Source organism: Coregonus clupeaformis, chromosome 15 (genome assembly GCF_020615455.1).
Source record: "Coregonus clupeaformis isolate EN_2021a chromosome 15, ASM2061545v1, whole genome shotgun sequence".
Lineage (NCBI taxonomy): Eukaryota > Metazoa > Chordata > Actinopteri > Salmoniformes > Salmonidae > Coregonus > Coregonus clupeaformis.
The window spans coordinates 30,424,222-30,443,983 of record NC_059206.1 but is presented as its reverse complement, the minus strand read 5'-3'; the positions used below and the strand labels follow the sequence as shown (position 1 = coordinate 30,443,983).

Genomic DNA, 19,762 nt, shown 5'->3' with positions numbered 1-19,762 from the left:
GAGGTCCAGACAACAGGCCCTCCGATTTGACACATTGAACTCTATCTGAGAAGTAGTTGGTGAACCAGGCGAGGCAGTCATTTGAGAAACCAAGGCTATTTAGTCTGCCAATAGGAATGCGGTGATTGACAGAGTCAAAAGCCTTGGCCAGGTCAATGAAGACGTCTGCACAGTACTGTCTTTTATCGATCGCGGTCATTATATCGTTTAGGACCTTGAACGTGGCTAAGGTACACCCATGACCAGCTCGGAAACCAGATTGCATAGCGGAGAAGGTACGGTGGGATTCGAAATGGTCGGTGATCTGTTTGTTAACTTGGCTTTCAAATACTTTCGAAAGGCAGGGCAGGATGGATATAGGTCTGTAACAGTTTGGATCTAGAGTGTCACCCCTTTTGAAGAGGGGGATGACCGCGGTAGCTTTCCAATCTCTGGGGATCTCAGACGATACGAAAGAGAGATTGAACAGGCTGGTAATAGGGTTTGCGACAATTTCGGCGGCTAATTTTAGAAAGGGTCCAGATTGTCTAGCCCAGCTGATTTTTAGGGGTCCAGATTTTGCAGCTCTTTCAGAACATCAGCTATCTGAATTTGGGTGAAGAAGAAGGGGGGGGGGCATGGGCAAGTTGCAGCGGAGGCTGCAGAGCTGGTGGCCGGGGTAGGGATAGCCAGGTGGAAAGCATGGCCAGCCATAGCAAAATGCTTGTTGAAATGTTCGATTATCGTAGATTTATTGGTAGTGACAGTGTTTCCTAGCCTCAGTGCAGTGAGCAGCTGGGAGGAGGTGCTCTTATTCTCCATGGACTTTACAGTGTCCCAAAACTTATTGGAGTTAGTGCTACAGGATGCACATTTCTGTTTGAAAAGGTTAACCTTTGCTTTCCTAACTGCTTGTGTATATTGGTTCCGGACTTCCCTGAAAAGTTGTATATCGCGGGGGCTGTTCGATGCTAATGCAGTACGCCACAGGATGTTTTTGTGCTGGTCAAGGGCAGTCAAGTCTGGGGTGAACCAAGGGCTATATCTGTTCTTAGTTCTGAATTTTTTGAATGGGGCATGCTTATTTAAGATGGAGAGGAAAGCAATTTTAAAGAACAACCAGGCATCCTCTACTGACGGAATGAGGTCAGTATCCATCCAGGATACCCGGGCCAGGTCAATTAGAAAGGTCTGCTCGCTGAAGTGTTTTAGGGAGCGTTTAACAGTGATGAGGGGTGGTCGTTTGACCGTGGACCCATTACGGACGCAGGCAATGAGGCAGCGATCGCTGAGATCCTGGTTGAAGACAGCGGAGGTGTATTTAGAGGGTAAATTAGTCAGGATGATATCTATGAGGGTGCCCATGTTAACGGATTTAGGGTTGTACCTGGTAGGTTCCTTGATAATTTGTGTGAGATTGAGGGCATCTAGTTTAGATTGTAGGACGGCCGGGGTGTTAAGCATATCCCAGTTTAGGTCACCAAGCAATACGAACTCTGAGGATAGATGGGGGGCAATCAATTTACATATGGTGTTCAGGGCACAGCTGGTGGCTGAGGGGGGTCTGTAGCAAGTGGCAACAGTGAGAGACTTATTTCTGGAAAGGTGGATTTTTAGAAGTAGAAGCTCAAACTGTTTGGGCACAGACCTGGATAGTATGATAGATAGTAGATTGCAACTCCGCCCCCTTTGGCAGTTCTATCTAGACGGAAAATGTTGTAGTTGGGAATGGACATTTCAGAATCTTTGGTGGCCTTCCTAAGCCAGGATTCAGACACTGCTAGAACATCAGGGTTGGCGGAGTGTGGTAACGCAGTGAATAACTCAAGCTTAGGGAGGAGGCTTCTGATGTTAACATTCAAGAAACCAAGGCTTTTGCGGTTACAGAAGTCAACAAATGATAGCGCCTGGGGAGCAGGAGTGATACTGGGGGCTACAGGGCCTGGGTTAACCTCTACATCACCAGAGGAACAGAGGAGGAGTAGAATAAGGATACGGTTAAAGGCTTTAAGAACTGGTCTTCTAGTGCGTTGGGTACAGAGAAAAAAAGGGGCAGATTTCCGGGCGTTGTAGAATAGATTCAGGGCATTGAGTACAGTGGAGGTAAACCTAAGCGTTGGGTAAAGATGAAAGAGATGGCATCACTGGCAGATGGATCTTCGTGGTCGTCGCAACGGGAAGCCTGTTGAAACCACATCAGACGATTACGCCGGCAGACCAGTCGTGATGGATCGGCGGGGCTCCGTGTCAACACCAGGAGGTCCTGTCTGGTTGACAGAGAGGTAGATAGCCGGGAGATGGGCCTGGCTCGAGGCTAGCTCAAGGCTAACTGGGGTTAGCTTCAGGACAGTGGTGATTAGCCAAACAGCCATTCTGTTGCAGCTAGCTAGTTGCGATGATCCGGTGTCAAGGTCCAGTGATTCAGTGATTCCGGCAGAAAATCCAATATGCTCTGGCTCGATAGCGCGATGTGCCGACTGCAGACTGGCCGACAATTGTCCAGGCTAGAGCTGGCTGGTAGGTAGTGCAGGCCACAGCCACGGACAATGGTGAAGACCGCTAACGGTGGCTAATAGCAAGTAGCTAGTTAGCTGGCTAGCTGGCTAGTTTCAGCCAGAGGTTTTGGATAAAAATGTATGAAAAAACAACAGAATCCGTTCCTCATTGGGTGAGGTGGGTTGCAGGAAAGTATATTTAGATAAAGGATGTAAAGTGAGATTGAGAAATGTATACGAAAAAAAAAAAAATGCTATTTACATGAGGACTCTACAGAGAACACGACCGCACTGCTATGCCATCTTGGAATATTGATATCAAACACACCGGTGCTTTGATCCTGTGGGTTGATTTGTCTTTTATCAACCAACCAAATATTAACTGCTTTATATTCAATAGCAGCTCTGTGATTGGTGGATAGTGGCTGTATTGAACGATCATTGTCAGAATGAGAGCTGCTGATTGGCTGAGGGCGACAGTAGCGATGAAAGCCCTGGTGGAGGCAGGGAAAGGGTTACTCCTGGCCGTTGAAAGATAGTAACCTCTGGGTGGAGGATGCATGGCCAGGCAGCAGCCATGTGAATAGGCTGCCCTCTTGTTGTGAGGAATGGAAGCACATGTTTTCATCTTAGTTGAAAATACCTAACTAGGCTACACGTTACATGCTCTCTTCCACTTAATACTAGGCCCCACACAGTATCTCATATTTTCTGAGTGCTATTTCACACAGGGTGAATCACCATGTCAAACCATGTAATCTCCAGACAGAGCTTCCCTCTTTTCCCACCAGTCTCTCTCCCTCCCTCTCGCTCTCCCTTTTCCTCCCTCCTTTTCTCTCCCTTCCTCCCTCCTCTCTATTTTAAGTTTTTATGGGTCATCCTGTGACTGCGTTCTGTGGTTGTCATGGTCCCTGTTTCCATGGTCACCCTGTGTTGCTGCCATAGAAATGGAATGAATAGAAGAGGCTTGGAAGCTCTAACCCTGGCAATTTGACTGGTAAACTCATGGGTATACTCGCAATAGCTGCCTGGTATAGTCCCAGTCGGTATTAGATAGAACGTTGTGGCCCCGCCCGCCTGTGGGGAAACAACCTGTGGTTACTTTTTTTTAGATTGGCTTAAAATAAAGTACTTTCTGTTTATGAGATACAGACAAGTTGTTTTGCATCATATCTTATTGCTTTTTTGTTGTTTGTTTTAGTTTCATGGCAGGCTGAAGGAGAGTGTGGTAGCATTACAGATACAGCTCTATGTCATGGTCAGAAACTCTTCCTGTCCAGAACTTGACCGTTATAGTCTTCTCATCCACGTTGAATGGGGACTCCACTTCCCAGTCACTCCATATTTGCTCATGTGCATTTGCGTTGCGGCAGAAACTGGCGTAGGGGGTTGGCTGAGAAAAAGCATATTTCATATTCTCGCTAATTTGGGAGGGCTTTGTAGGAATAGACGTCTGCAGCAGTGATCCAATGGGATTCGAGCAGTAGGTTTTCAGCCACATACTCTACTAGGCACCTCTCCTTCCCCAACAAAGCGCAGCCTGACCCAGAGTTGCTGAGGTTGGGCTGCATAGCTCCCAAGATTAGGAACCATGATGGAAAATTTGCTCAGTTGTGATCAGAGAGGGGGACCACGGCACCTAGATCGCAGCCTGAGATTGTGTGTTCACTAGTTGAGTTCAAGTGAATTAACCTGTGGTTACCTAGGTTTCTCCATTTGGCTCACAGCAAAAACGTGACCCTTTTCAAACACAATTTTCTTGTCTGCTTGTTTTAGTCAATTACAAAGCTACATTTAAGAAATGTACAACATGTCTAAAGATTACTTTTCAACATTGCCTGCTCCCAAGCGTTCTCACTACTTAGAAAAACATAATATTGTAGGGCTTCCCTCATGCCCCTTTTCATGACTGTGCTAGCAGCCATGTGAGGTGAGTGCTAGCTAGCTACCAACCGGAACATTAAGCTAGCCAAGACCAGCAACACAAACAAACAAACTGTACAGCTACAAGTAGTGAGTGGAGTTACAAACGGACTGTACTAAACAAGTTAAATGTCTTGCCAGAGAAATGATAAAGGCCAATGCAATGTATTTGTGTAATGTCAGTTGAGTTGATTCAACAAATCAGAGCACAGGTTGAAGGGTACACTTCATGCTTTTACTTCCTGGCATGGGTACCTTTAAAATGGCTGCAAGTCCACCCATTATACCATAATTGACTTGAATGGAGATGCTCTTTCTATTCATTCTATTTCTATGGTTGCTGCACTGTCAGGGTCCTAGAAGTAACTCTCTCTGTGACAGAGAGAAAATAAGTAGGGATGGAGAGTATTTGCATTAACCTCATACTCTGTCCTAGTGTGACTAGTAGAGGTGAAGGTGCTTGTTGATCAGTAGGTTTACTAGTTGAGTGTTAGAACTGAATATACTGACTGTGTGATAGTGAGTTGAGATCTGGTACATTTGGTGGTAGATATGTTGACGTGATGTGGTGATTGTATGTTTCCCCCCTTTAAGACACTTTTCTGATGTGTTGATGTTGTGTAAAGTGAATGATGTTATCTGTTTTCGATATATACTTTCGTGTCTGTTCATGTCTTTCTCTCCCGCAATGTGTCTAGGCTGAGTCTGGGTATGGTTCAGAGTCCAGCCTGAGAAGACATGGTTCAATGCTGTCTCTCACGTCTGCTACCAGCAGCTACTCCACCACATCCACCTCCTCCTTCAAGGTGAGTTTTGACTTAACACACACACACAAGGCTCTACTTTCAGCTGACATTAAGCCAGCTCAATTGTCAAACGCCCGCTCGTTTGCAATTTTGACCTGTTAAAGCTGGCGCTTTTCTGTTTTCAAACCCTAGTGCCAGGATTGGATATTTGCCTGTCTTATATGAGCTCGCTTGCACTTAGGTGGGAGGGGTGGCAATATCTGAGGTGTGTCCTTAGAAACGTGTGCCAAAGTGCCAATTTCAGGCAGCGCTGGTGGGGATATTTAAGACCAACCAAAAGCTGGTCTTTGCGGTAACGAGGTTGGTTATGGCATGGATTTTGACAGCGGAAGTGCAGCCTGTCCAGCCGTGACACACAGTGCCCATATGCACATGGAAAAAGAGAGATGTGCTTTTTGTCCCCCAGCCGAATTGGAGTTGATGACAACCTACAGAATTTAAGCCGACGGTATGCAGTATTAAGCCATGAAACGAGTCGATTGACCAGTGAGTGGCCAAGCCCTTGTCACAACTATTCATCAAAACCTGGCCCTTTCACGCCACCGCCAGCTATTGCACTCATAATTCCCACAGTAAAAAATTGCAAAAATATTTCTGACAAACCCCCGGACCTATAGCCCTACCGCCAGCGCTAAGATTTACCATTGCATTAAGTTTGTTAAAATAGAGCCCAGAGTGTTTGCTGACCGTGCGTTCCCCTGTTTGGGTCTGAAGGGCCACAGCCTGAGGGAGAAGCTGGCAGAGATGGAGACGTTCAGAGACATCCTGTGCAGACAGGTGGACACGTTGCAGAAATACTTTGACGGCTGCGCCGATGCCGTCTCCAAGGACGAGCTGCAGAGAGACAAAAGTAAGACCATCAATGTCTGTTGATCAAGTCTTCAGTGCTAGCTAGACAGCCACCCAGGCCTAGTATTATGAGGTCTAGTGGGAAGAAAAATCACATGCAGTTGATCTGTGAGACCAAACCTATGGGTTCCTACTTATTGCTGCAAACTGTTGAACAAAAATATCACACTACCACAAAGAACAATGGAGAAATACCACAAAAAGACTCAAAACAATATTTGGTGTTCCCAGAAGAAATGCCAAATGTGTGGATCAAGAAAATATTTAACTTTGGGGAAATATTTGCAGAATGTTTTAGAGGAATGTGTTCCGTCAGCCACCTTATTGAGATGCAGGTTTTCCAGTCTCTCTTTCCCTCTTTTTCTCTCGCTCTCTGCTCTCTCTCTCCCTCTCTCCTTCTCTCGCTCCCCCTCTCTCGCTCCCCCTCCTCTCCCTCCCACTTTCTCTGCCTTCCTCTAAACCCCCTCTCTTTATCTCTCTCCCTCTCCCTCTTTCCATCCATCCCTCTTTCTTTGGGCTGCCAGAACATTTGCTCATGGTAGAGTTTGTGCTTTGTCACCGTGCCAAACGACAGCTGTCAATGACCACAGACAATCAAACAGTTCCTTTGTTACCCATTAAATCCCTCCCTCTATCTCCCTCTCATCTCTCTTGCTTCCTCCGTCCATCCTTTGCTCCTGCAGAAGAGGCCAGGGCATTGTTGTGGCATTGAGGACAGTACAGTAGAGTTCTGTCAGTCTGTTAGCCTGCCATGCTCTGTGGCTGGGTGCATGCATAGGCAACTCTTGGCACTACCCTACTCTGGCTCTATTGGTGACTGCAGGGACTTTGTAGGAACTAGTGTACTGTATGACCATTGCTGACTTCTCACTCTCTTTCGCTCTCGCTTCTTCTCTCTCAAGTTGTGGAAGATGATGAGGATGATTTCCCCAACACTCGGTCAGATGGAGAGTTCATCCACAACAACAACGGCAGCAAGGAGAAGCGTAAGTAAAGCAGAATCCCCTCTAAAGAAAAGTTAGAATGTTTACACTTTGATAATTTTTTGGGGGAAATCAAAATTTTAGCATTCTGTCTGAAAAAACAAGTGTAGTTCTTGTGTTCTTATGTAATGGAAAGAGAAGGCTTTGGGACTGGAGAAAAATTTAAACAGGCTCATTGTGTCTTAAATCAATGTTTTAAACACCTATTTTAACAAATATTCCTCTCCTGCTCTGCAGTATTCCAGTCTCTGAGCCCTAAGGGCATCAATGGAATAGATTTTAAGGGCGAAGCCATCACCTTCAAGGCCACTACAGCTGGGATCCTGGCCACCCTGTCCCACTGCATCGACCTCATGGTGAAGAGAGAGGACAGCTGGCAGAAGAGACTGGACAAGGAGACGGAGAAGAGGAGGAGGATAGAGGAGGGCTACAAGTCTGCTCTCTCTGAGCTCAAGAAGAAGTCTCACTTTGGAGGCCCTGATTACGAGGTGAGAAGATTGACTCAGTTGCTCTGTCTTGCAGTCTTTATATCTTTCTCAGCTTTTCTTCTGTTCAGTTGTATGGTTTGTCAGTTCTATGATTGTTTTGAGGCAGGTGAAAATACAACTGTCAGTCTCATCCTCAGGTAATCAATGCCATGTTACACTCTTCCCTTCATCATTCTTTTCCACCTCCCTCTCTTCTCTTTCCAGGAGGGGCCTAACAGCCTGATCAATGACGATGAGTTTTTCGATGCCGTTGAAGCAGCTCTCGACAGACAAGACAAGATAGAGGAACAGGTACCAGAACAAGGGCAAAACCCCTCGGCCTCAATTGGTATAGAATTAATCTAATTCTATAATAATAATGATAAATCTTCGTATTACATTGAATACATACAGTGGGGAAAAAAAGTATTTAGTCAGCCATCAATTGTGCAAGTTCTCCCACTTGAAAAGATGAGAGAGGCCTGTAATTTTCATCATAGGTACACGTCAACTATGACAGACAAATTGAGGAAAAAAAATCCAGAAAATCACATTGTAGGATTTTTAATGAATTTATTTGCAAATTATGGTGGAAAATAAGTATTTGGTCACCTACAAACAAGCAAGATTTCTGGCTCTCACAGACCTGTAACTTCTTCTTTAAGAGGCTCCTCTGTCCTCCACTCGTTACCTGTATTAATGGCACCTGTTCGAACTTGTTATCAGTATAAAAGACACCTGTCCACAACCTCAAACAGTCACACTCCAAACTCCACTATGGCCAAGACCAAAGAGCTGTCAAAGGACACCAGAAACAAAATTGTAGACCTGCACCAGGCTGGGAAGACTGAATCTGCAATAGGTAAGCAGCTTGGTTTGAAGAAATCAACTGTGGGAGCAATTATTAGGAAATGGAAGACATACAAGACCACTGATAATCTCCCTCGATCTGGGGCTCCACGCAAGATCTCACCCCGTGGGGTCAAAATGATCAAAAGAACGGTGAGCAAAAATCCCAGAACCACACGGGGGGACCTAGTGAATGACCTGCAGAGAGCTGGGACCAAAGTAACAAAGCCTACCATCAGTAACACACTACGCCGCCAGGGACTCAAATCCTGCAGTACCAGACGTGTCCCCCTGCTTAAGCCAGTACATGTCCAGGCCCATCTGAAGTTTGCTAGAGTGCATTTGGATGATCCAGAAGAGGATTGGGAGAATGTCATATGGTCAGATGAAACCAAAATATAACTTTTGGTAAAAACTCAACTCGTCGTGTTTGGAGGACAAAGAATGCTGAGTTGCATCCAAAGAACACCATACCTACTGTGAAGCATGGGGGTGGAAACATCATGCTTTGGGGCTGTTTTTCTGCAAAGGGACCAGGACGACTGATCCGTGTAAAGGAAAGAATGAATGGGGCCATGTATCGTGAGATTTTGAGTGAAAACCTCCATCTATCAGCAAGGGCATTGAAGATGAAACGTGGCTGGGTCTTTCAGCATGACAATGATCCCAAACACACCGCCCGGGCAACGAAGGAGTGGCTTCGTAAGAAGCATTTCAAGGTCCTGGAGTGACCTAGCCAGTCTCCAGATCTCAACCCCATAGAAAATCTTTGGAGGGAGTTGAAAGTCTGTGTTGCCCAGCGACAGCCCCAAAACATCACTGCTCTAGAGGAGATCTGCATGGAGGAATGGGCCAAAATACCAGCAACAGTGTGGGAAAACCTTGTGAAGACTTACAGAAAACGTTTGACCTGTGTCATTGCCAACAAAGGGTATATAACAAAGTATTGAGAAACTTTTGTTATTGACCAAATACTTATTTTCCACCATAATTTGCAAATAAATTCATTAAAAATCCTACAATGTGATTTTCTGGAATTTTTTTCCTCATTTTGTCTGTCATAGTTGACGTGTACCTATGATGAAAATTACAGGCCTCTCTCATCTTTTTAAGTGGGAGAACTTGCACAATTGGTGGCTGACTAAATACTTTTTTTCCCCACTGTATGTTTAATCATGGCCCTGTGTGTGTGTGTGTGTCTAGTCTCACACTGAGAAGTCGAGGATACAGGCATCCAGTCCAGTTCCCCCAGGAGATGTCTACTCCACCATGGGATCACACAGATTCACTGACAAGGTTATTCACCTCTTTTAGTCCTGAGCACCATAATTTAACTATCACCATCATTCTCTCTCTTTCATTCATCTTCTCCCCCCATTTTCTTTTTTTCACTCTCCCCCCACGTCTGTCTGTCTGTCTGTTCATGTCCTTCCTGTAGCCCCATAGTCACTCTCCTCTGATAGTCACTGCCCCTCACAAGGTCCACAGATTCAGCTCTGAGGTAACTGCTCCGTGACTGAGTGTAGCCCCCCCCCCCAGGACTGGCTGAATTTCTACACTTTCATCCCACAGGCATCTGTCTCTTTCAGCATGATGCTAGCTGCAAGCATGAAGTTGGCTGCCCGTCTGACGATGCTAAATTGCTGTTGAGATAATACTATGTTGTCTGTTAGCACACATATTTACTGGCCTCTGCATGTCATAACTGCTTCCTCACAATACAAGTGTTGGCTTGTCTTTCCTGTAACACTTATGTGTTTATCAGTGAGCATTTATGTCTGTCTGACCTTTAGCCCTGTCTGTCCCTTCCTCTTCCTGGTTGACTGTGATAGGTGGAGGAGATGGTGCAGAATCACATGACCTACTCGCTGCAGGATATGGGCGGAGACGCCAACTGGCAACTGGTGGTGGAGGAAGGAGAGATGAAGGTAGGAGAGAGGTGGAGAGCGAGAGGGAGAGAGGTGATGATTATGCTGCCACTGTCAGTCTTTTTATACAAATTAATACAAATGTACATGAATAATACATATCTAAACCAGCTGGAGCAGTTTGAGCCCCACACACACATACCTGCACACCTGTTTATACATCTTCCCTCTGTATGTGTGTTGTGTAGGTGTACAGGAGAGAGGTAGAGGAGAACGGTATCGTCCTGGACCCCCTGAAGGCCACTCACTCTGTAAAGGGAGTGACAGGACACGAGGTGTGCCACTATTTCTGGGACACAGATGTACGCAACGACTGGGAGAGTAAGTCTCATCTGAACAATAGAATGCATATACAGTGCCTTCGGAAAGTATTCAGACCCCTTGACTTTTTCCACATTTTGTTAAGTTACAGCCTTATTCTAAAATTGATTTAAATGTTTTTTTTCCTCATCAATCTGCACACAATACCCAATAATGAGAAAAGCAAAAACAGGTTTTTAGAAATGTTTGCTAATTTATTAATTAAAAAATTATGAAATATCACATTTACATAAGTAATTCAGACCCTTTACTCAGTACTTTGTTGAAGCACCTTTGGCAGCAATTACAGCCTTGAGTCTTCTTGGGTATGACACTACAATTTTGGCACACCTGTATTTGGGGAGTTTCTCCCATTCTTCTCTGCAGATCCTCTCAAGCTCTGTCAGGTTGGATGGGGAGCGTTGCTGCAAAGCTATTTCCAGAGATGTTCGATTGGGTTCAAGTCTGGGCTCTGGTTGGGCCACTCAAGGACATTCACAGACTTGTCCCGAAGCCACTCCTGCGTTGTCTTGGCTGTGTGCTTAGGATCGTTGTCCTGTTGGAAGGTGAACCTTCGCCCCAGTCTGAGGTCCTGAGACCTCTGGAGCAGGTTTTCATCAAGGATCTCTCTGTACTTTGCTCCGTTCATCTTTCCCTCTATCCTGACTAGTCTCCCAGTCCCTGCCGCTGAAAAACATCCCCACAGCATGATGCGGCCACCACCATGCTTCACTGTAGGGATGGTGACAGGTTTCCTCCAGACCAATCTTGGTTTCATCAGACTAGAGAATCTTGTTTCTCATGGTCTGAGAGTCTTTAGGTGCCTTTTGGCAAACTCCAAGCAGGCTGTCATGTGCCTTTTACTGAGGAATGGCTTCCGTCTGGCCACTCTACCATAAAGGCCCGATTGGTGGAGTGCTGTGGAGATGGTTGTCCTTCTGGAAGGTTCTCCCATCTCCACAAAGGGACTCTGGAGCTCTGTCAGAGTGATCATCGGGTTCTTGGTCACCTCCCTGACCATGGCCCTTCTCCCCCGATTGCTCAGTTTGGCCAGGTGGCCAGCTCTAGGAAGAGTCTTGGTGGTTCCAAACTTCTTCCATTTAAGAATGATGGAGGCCACTTTGTTCTTGGGGACCTTCAATGCTGCAGAAATGTTTTGGTACCCTTCCCCTTCCCCAACTGTGGGACCTTATATAGACGGGTGTGTGCCTTTCCAAATCATGTCCAATCAATTGAATTTACCACAGGTAAATCAAGGATGATCAATGGAAACAGAATGCACCTGAGCTCAATTGCGAGTCTCATAGCAAAGGGTCTGAATACTTATGTAAATAAGATATTTCAGTATTTGTATTTATTTATACATTTGCAAAAATGTCTAAAACTGTTTTTGCTTTGTCATTATGGGGTATTGTGTGTAGATTGATGAGGGGGGGAAACAACTTAATCTGTTTTAGAATGTTTTAGAAGGCTGTAACGTAACAAAATGTGGAAAAAGTAAAGGGGTCTGAATACTTTCCGAAGGCACTATACTTAATGAATCAGGTCGGCCTGGTTTGTGAAAGCTATCCATTTCTACCAGTTTCTTTCAAAAACAGGTTTTTGAAGTCTTAAGGCATATGTAAAGCTTTCCATAACAAAGATTTCTTGACTTATACTTTGCAATTCTTCAGACTTTGGGTCTTCCACTTTATACCAACTCCTGGTAATGGCTTTTGTACTAGCAGCAAGTCAAACTTAAATCAAGTATCTATCACTGTTAATTACAACTTCTAGAACATTACCAAGGTACATTATAGGGGATGTTCTAGGGACTTCATATCCCAGAACATATTTTATTACAGAACATACATTCTCCCAGAACAGTGTTAATTTCTTACATTCCCAAAAGACGTGTGGTTGGCATCGACATGGCCACACAGTCAACAGCATGGTTGTTGTGTACCTAGCTGTTGGTTTTTGTTTCTAGATGTGATGAAAAACCGAGTCATGTTTTTCCAACAACTCCTGCCATGTTCTTATGCTTGTAGGAGTATGTTGTGTTTTGCATATATTGTCCCAATCTTCCTCAGAAATATCAGTCTTTAATTCCTTCTCCCATTTTGCTTTAATATAAAAGGTTGAATCTTTTCTAGAATCAATCAGGCCATGACAGAGTGAAGAATTTGTCTTGGATGTTCCTTGTTCATATTACATATCGAATGACATGATAGTCACATTTGGTATTGTAGAAGGCTCTTTCATTTGATCTGTTTTTCAAAATAATCCCTTAACTGTAAGTATCTGAAAAAACCTTGATTTTCCATACCATACTTCACCTTTTAAATTCTGAAAACTTAAGAGCTCTCTATCCTCTACAATGGCACAAAATGCTGTCATGCCTCTCAGCCCATTCCTTAAATGTTTTATCATAAATGCCTGCTTTAGATTTTGGGTCAAAAGCAAACCATTTCAACATTCTGACTTCCTTTTCCAGCTTGTGTTGTTTCACCATCCTAAACCAAAGGTCTAGTGTGAATGATGATATTGGGTTAAGTATTCCTGTTAAATTCACAAATGTCTTTATCCCCGGCTATAGATTGGATTGGGCAACCTTGAACGGCAGCCTCAATATCTTTTCATATAGCGCTGTATTGTGGGTCCCACCAACACACTAGAGGCCTAAATTGTACACTTAACAAAAATATAAATGCAACATGCAACAATTTCAAAGATTTGAATGAGTTACAGTTCATATAAGGAAGTCAGTCAATTGAAATAAATTAATTAGGCCCTAATCTACGGATTTCATATAACTGGGAATACCGATATGCATGTGTTGGTCACAGATACCTTAAAAAAAGGTAGGGTCGTGGATCAGAAACCAGTCAATATTTGGTGTGACCACCATTTGCCTCATGCTGCACGAAACATCTCCTTCGCATAGAGTTGATCAGGCTGTTGATTGTGGCCTGTGGAATGTTGTCCCACAACATGCTGAAACATGAGATGATGGCGGCGGATGAATGGCACGACAATGGGCCTCAGGATCTCGTCACGTTATCTCTGTGCATTCAAATTGCCATCAATAAAATACAATTGTGGTCGTTGTCCGTCGCTTATGCCTGCCCATACCATAACCCCACCGCCACCATGGTGCACTCTGTTCACAACATTGACATCAGCAAACCGCTCACCAACACGACGCCATACACACTGTCTGCCATCTGCCCAGTACAGTTGAAACCGGTATTCATCCATTAAGAGAACACTTCTCCAGCGTGCCAGTGACCATCGAAGGTGAACATTTGCCCACTGAAGTCGGTTAAGACGCTGAACTGCAGTCAGGTCAAGACCCTGGTGAGGACGACGAGCACGCAGGTGAACTTCCCTGAGACGGTTTCTGACAGTTGTGCAAAAATGATTCGGTTGTGCAAACCCACAATTTAATCAGTTGTCCGGGTGTCTGGTCTCAGACTTCCTGCAGGTGAAGAAGCAAGATGTGGAGGTCCTGGGCAGGCATGGTTACACGTTGGTCTGCAGTTGTGAGGCCGGTTGGACGTACTACCAAATTATCTAAAACGACGTTGGAGGCAGCTTATGGTAGAGAAATGAAGATTATATTCTCTGGCAACAGCTCTTGTGGACATTCTTGCAGTCATGCCAATTGCACGCTGCCTCAAAACTTGAGACATCTGTGGCATTGTGTTTTGTGACAAAACTGCACATTTGGCCTTTTATTGTCCCCAACACAAGGTGCTCCTGTGTAATGATCCTTGATAGTAACTTGTCCCAGAGGTTGAACTGTTTTGGGGTACCTCTACTGGTAGAGATGGGAATAAATACAGCAGTCTAGGGACTATTCATTTTCACTGTCTTTATTCTAGAGCTGAAATCTAAAGGAAGAAGTGACCGTCTCTCTATATCTTTATGAATATTTAGGATAGTTGGCTTATTTGTTATAGCTTTGTAATATATTTTGTTAGGTTTACTCCTATACAGTGCCGTGAACAAGTATTTGCCCCCTTTCAAGTTCTCTTTTTTTGCATATGTTTGATACTGAATGTTATCAGATCTTCAATCAAAACCTAATATTAGATAAAGGGAACCTGAGTTTACTTACTTTATTTATTTAATTAACAAAGTTATGCAACACCCAATTCCCCTGTGTGAAAAAGTAATTGCTGCAATGACTGTAACCAAATGCGTACTGTAGTTGTTGATCAGTCTCTCACATCACTGTGGAGGAATTTTGGCCAACTCTTGCATGCAGAACTGCTTTAACTCAGCGACATTTGTGGATTTTCAAGCATGAACTGCCACAACATTTCAATTGGGATTAGGTCTGGACTTTGACTAGGCCATTCCAAAGCTTCAAATGTGTTGCTTTTTAGCCATTTTCATGTATACTTGATTGTGTGTTTTGGATCATTGTCTTGCTGCATGACCTAGCTGCGCTTCAGCTTCAGCTCACAGACTGATGGCCTGACATTCTCCTGTAGAAGTATCTGATACAGAGCAGAATTCATGGTTCCTTCTATTAAGGCAAGTCGTCCAGGTCCTGAAGCATCAAAGCATCCCAACCATCACACTCCCACCACCATGCTATACCGTTGCTATGAGGTCCTTGCTGTGTAATGCAGTGTTTGGTTTTCGCCAAGCATAATGGGACCCATGTCATCCAAAAAGTTGACTCAAGTTTGCCAAAAAGCACCTGGAAGCACCTGGGTGATCACCAAGACTCTTGGAAGAATGTTCTATGGACAGATGATTCAAAAGTATAACTTTAGTTTAGCAGTTCCAGCTACAACCATATGTATGTTTTATTTCCTGTGATAGGGTGTAGTTGGAGTATATTCTGTGTTTTGTGTAGATTTAGTTTGTATCCTGAATAATAACCATCCTTCCAACATATTCGTTAGTTTTGGGAGGCAAGTGTTACAAACTAGCACATCCTTGGCATACAAGGCGATTTTATGCTGTTTTCCTCTGATGGTAATCCTAGTAGTTCCTAATGTTACCTTAACGTTTGGGCTAGGTGCTCAATATGTAAGGCAAACAAAGCTGGGGAGGTGCACCATCCCTGCCCTGGACTGCATTGTAAAGTCATTTTATTTGTCAGATGGCAGTTCACTTTAATTCTAGCCATGGGATCTTGATAAATGTTTTTAAAACACTGAATTGCATCTGGCACTTCAAGTTTTCAATACTGTCATTTTCTGCAATGTTTCCAATCTCTGTAGTAAGGTCTCTACATTTTTAATAATTGAGTGATTTATTTGATATGTTCTTATTCTGGTCTCTCTTTCCTTTAATTCAGCTACTATTGAGAACTTCAACGTTGTGGAGACGTTATCGGAAAATGCTGTTATCGTGTATCAGACACACAAGGTAAGAGAGAATGAGTAAATCACAGGTTTCAAACCCAGCCGCCTTCTGAGTTAAGATTTGTTCCACTGAATATCACACCACAATAAAGGCATTTTAATGCATAAAGAGTGCCTTGGTACTCTTAGTTTTTCGGTCACACTTTTAAGTGTGTCTACTAAATGACTGAAAGTAAAACCTACGTGTGTGTTGCAGAGGGTGTGGCCTGCCTCCCAGAGAGATGTGCTCTACCTGTCTGCCATGAGGAAGATCCTGGCTAACAATGAGAATGACCCAGACACCTGGCTGGTGTGCAATTTCTCTGTGGACCACGACAACGCCATGGTCAGTATAACCCCACTAACCCTACCCCTGGCGACCCAGACACCTGGCAGGTCTGCAGCTTCTCTGTGGACCACAACAACGCCATGGTCATTCTCAGTCTCAGTCTTCCTGGAGATGGGCTTTTCCAGGAATTCCTGATTCCCCAGACTGACAATCTATTGGTGTGAGGGGAAAAAAAAGCTGTTACAATAACAACCTGGTTCGTCATACAAATATTTGTCTTATATTCTCTTTGGTCAATGCTTGTGAATTGATGATCTTTCATGTCGTTGTCCCCCCTCAGCCCACCAACAGGTGTGTCCGTGCCAAAATCAACATCGCCATGATCTGCCAGACCCTGGTAAGCCCACCAGAGGGCGACAGAGAGATCAGCAGAGACAACATCACCTGTAAAATCACCTACGTCGCCAACGGTGAGCTCACCTCTTAAAACACTGATCGCCACTAAAGATGACCATGCTAGAACGGACAAAATAAGCAGTGTTACAATAGCCATGTAGTACATTACCAATAACTATGTATTCTTCAGTTAACTATATATTGTATATGAATCTACAGGTGTTGTGAATGAACCTGTTCTCTGTGATATCCTGTGTAACGTGTATTTCCTTTTCATCTAAGTGAACCCGGGAGGCTGGGCTCCTGCCTCAGTCCTGAGGGCCGTGGCCAAGAGGGAGTACCCCAAGTTCCTCAAACGTTTCACTGGCTACGTCCAGGAGAAAACATCCGGGAAACCTATTCTCTTCTGAGGCGCACATGACTCACTAAAACCCTGTCCACACAAGACTGTTCCGAACATAGCATACCATGGATACCCAAACCATGCTAAGTGCGGGTGTACACTAGCTAGCCCTTTTCCAGACTAGCTCTCATGCTAGCTCTCATGCTAGGTCTCCAGATCGGTCTCCAGCTAGCTTCAATGTAAGCCCTCATGCTAGCTTCAATGCTAGTTTCCCATTCTACACCTCATGCTAGTTCTTAATACTAGCTCGCTCCTCATGCTAGCGCTCATGCTAGTTTCCTATGCTAGCTTGCATGCTAGTTTCCTATGCTAGCTCTCATGCTAGTTCTTATGCTAGCTTCCTATGCTAGCTCCCGCATTAGCTAGCATGCTAATGCAGAAAGACCTATGAGAATAGCCAAAATGTTTGTTTTTTTATCCCTTTTCTGGCAGAGATATATTGATATAAATGTATGTATGTGTTATGAGAAATTTATAAGAAAGCAATTTAAGACAAAGTAAAAACATGGCTCTATTTTAGTTCTGCTTTTTGTAGTTGTCCTTTTTTAAGAAATTGTTCCTATTTTGTGTTGATTTTGCTTTTTATAATAATCAGTGGTGTCACAGCTTACTCATGCTGCTAATCTTTCTAGTACGACAAAACAATTTGGCCGCCTTCTTTCCAGAATGAACGTCTTGTTTGTAAGAAACAAAAAACAAAAGTGTAGAGGGCTGTCATGGAACTATGACCCCTATGACATAAGACTTAACCTTTTGGTGTTTGTCTCTCTGGTGAAAACACCACTTTGCTGGTGCTGATGGAGGGACAAGATTAAAAGTTATTTTGTTTTTTTTCTTCAAATTTTTAAATGTATTTAAAAAATCTTTGGTTCTTTATTTTGGGGGTTGTACTTGAGTCAATAGCTAGGTTTCCATCCAATTGGCGACAGATTTTCATGCAAATATTCAGAAATCTACATAAAGAATATGAGGATTTTTCCACCAGTGGTGTTTCCACCAAACTGACTTGTTGTGGATAAAAATCAGTGCGTGATGACGTAGTGCACACAAAATGTAATTTTTCGTTTAATGTCCTTCCATCGCATTTTGAACTATACGGATAGTTTTGTCACAAACTGTTGCGTTAAATAGCAAATGTGCCTACTCTGGTTTTGGCACGTGCGCTCTAGCCAACAGCTCGCAGATACAGTGCTGGTAGGCTAATATACATGACATTATTATGGGTAAGAGCAATAATATTTTATTTGTCAAACGGCAGTCAAGCATCGATCATCATGTCACCGGAATAAGACCCTCTATTTATTGGAAAGGCCCTCTGTTTATTGGAAAGGAGCATCAAGTTCATCACCATGCACTTTCACTACCCTGTAAAGTTAATCATAATTTAGCCTATTTCATCTGTAGCCTAATAAACTGCATGGTTTCCCAAGTCGTAGTGGGAGGACCACACACCATATCAGTGTGTGACTCGCGATATTATGGTTATTATATAAATATTTGTGCATAAAGGAATTTCCACCACCATTTGACGAATAATTAATTTGACACAAAAAGATCCGAACATGTCGAACGAACAAATTATCTGTCGGCATTTAATACAATTGACCGAAACTTCCAGTTTCTATCACAGCTGTCATGCTTTAAAAAAAAATACTATATGACTTTAGTCGCATAAAAACTGAATGGAAACGTGGTTAGTGATGACATGCTGTAGCAGCACAATTTAGAGTTGGGATTTTAGATATCTTGATTATAACTGTATATAATATGTTAGCAACCATTTCTGCTTCAGAACCGTCTGTAAAACAAAATGCAGATGCTTTTGTGACTGAATTGACTTCATATGCCTTAGACTGGGGGAGATAACAAGGTACGTTTTGGGATGGGGTAGGTCAGAGGGAGCTGATAGACAGTACAGCCATATGAAGTGGCCTAGTTCCAATAACTGATTATCTTCCTTTCTCTTCTCCCTTCATTGAAGTAATCAACCCTGATATGACTGAATGGAAACCTGAAACTTGACTTTCACTTATCCAATCAGGCTGATGTTTGGTCAGTCATTACTTATAGAGAAGGAAGGAGGCCCTTTCAAGGTATTTAGACAGTTCCTACGTTTTACAGCAGACTCCTGCTGGGTACTTTAGAAAAACAATGACTGTGTCCACAAAGTGAAAACCATAGTCTTTTCATTTCAGATACCTATTTATATGAAATTAAGGGGTTTGGGGGTTAATACGATGTCTAATTCATGTCATACCCCATTTAATTAAAACATTGTGATATTGCAATCAGCAATAAATTATTTTCACGAAAAATGTCCTTAGAGGATGATGTGAACTATATCCTGGCTTTAATTCCCCAACTGATTTTACCTTTGTAAAGTCATCCAATAATTTATATCTACATTGATAGCACCATTTATGTGTGAAGGAAAAACCTGGTTGGAAAGACATTTCAAAGTCTGGTTTCCCAGACTCCGATTGAGCCCACTTCTGGACTAAAAAGGCATGTTCTACATCCATTTTAGTCCTGGAATAGGCACAATGTGGGTCTGGGAAACTGCCCCAATAAGTTGTCTCTCTCCTATGAATTGTTGTACTGAATGTAATGTAATTTAGGGGAAATCGTGTAAATAAAAATTGCACGCGAAAGCTTTTGGGATTGATTTAAAAACCGTACTGTGAAAACGTGGCACTTTAGCCCTGTTTAGAAAAATAAAATACAATTTTCTCCAGTTGTGTGTGCTTTGA

The 19,762-nt window shown here is 43.5% G+C and overlaps 1 protein-coding gene across 5 annotated transcripts in view; it reads left to right on the top strand.

Annotated features, from left to right (window-relative positions):
• Window positions 1-19,746, top strand: part of LOC121582635 (ceramide transfer protein) — a 67,250-nt gene extending 47,504 nt beyond the window's left edge. For 4 of the 5 annotated variants that reach the window (XM_041898582.2, XM_041898581.2, XM_041898585.2 and 1 more), the window contains 13 exons: window positions 5,096-5,203; window positions 5,918-6,053; window positions 6,955-7,038; window positions 7,273-7,523; window positions 7,728-7,814; window positions 9,555-9,647; window positions 9,790-9,852; window positions 10,184-10,279; window positions 10,468-10,600; window positions 15,879-15,949; window positions 16,142-16,270; window positions 16,554-16,683; window positions 16,892-19,746. In XM_041898582.2, the coding sequence (XP_041754516.1) occupies window positions 5,096-5,203; window positions 5,918-6,053; window positions 6,955-7,038; window positions 7,273-7,523; window positions 7,728-7,814; window positions 9,555-9,647; window positions 9,790-9,852; window positions 10,184-10,279; window positions 10,468-10,600; window positions 15,879-15,949; window positions 16,142-16,270; window positions 16,554-16,683; window positions 16,892-17,019 (1,509 nt within the window). In that variant the 3' untranslated portion in view covers window positions 17,020-19,746. The remainder of the gene's footprint in view (window positions 1-5,095; window positions 5,204-5,917; window positions 6,054-6,954; window positions 7,039-7,272; window positions 7,524-7,727; window positions 7,815-9,554; window positions 9,648-9,789; window positions 9,853-10,183; window positions 10,280-10,467; window positions 10,601-15,878; window positions 15,950-16,141; window positions 16,271-16,553; window positions 16,684-16,891) is intronic. The other variant, XM_041898583.2, reaches the window with a different exon arrangement.
• The last annotated feature ends 16 nt before the right edge of the window (window positions 19,747-19,762 follow it).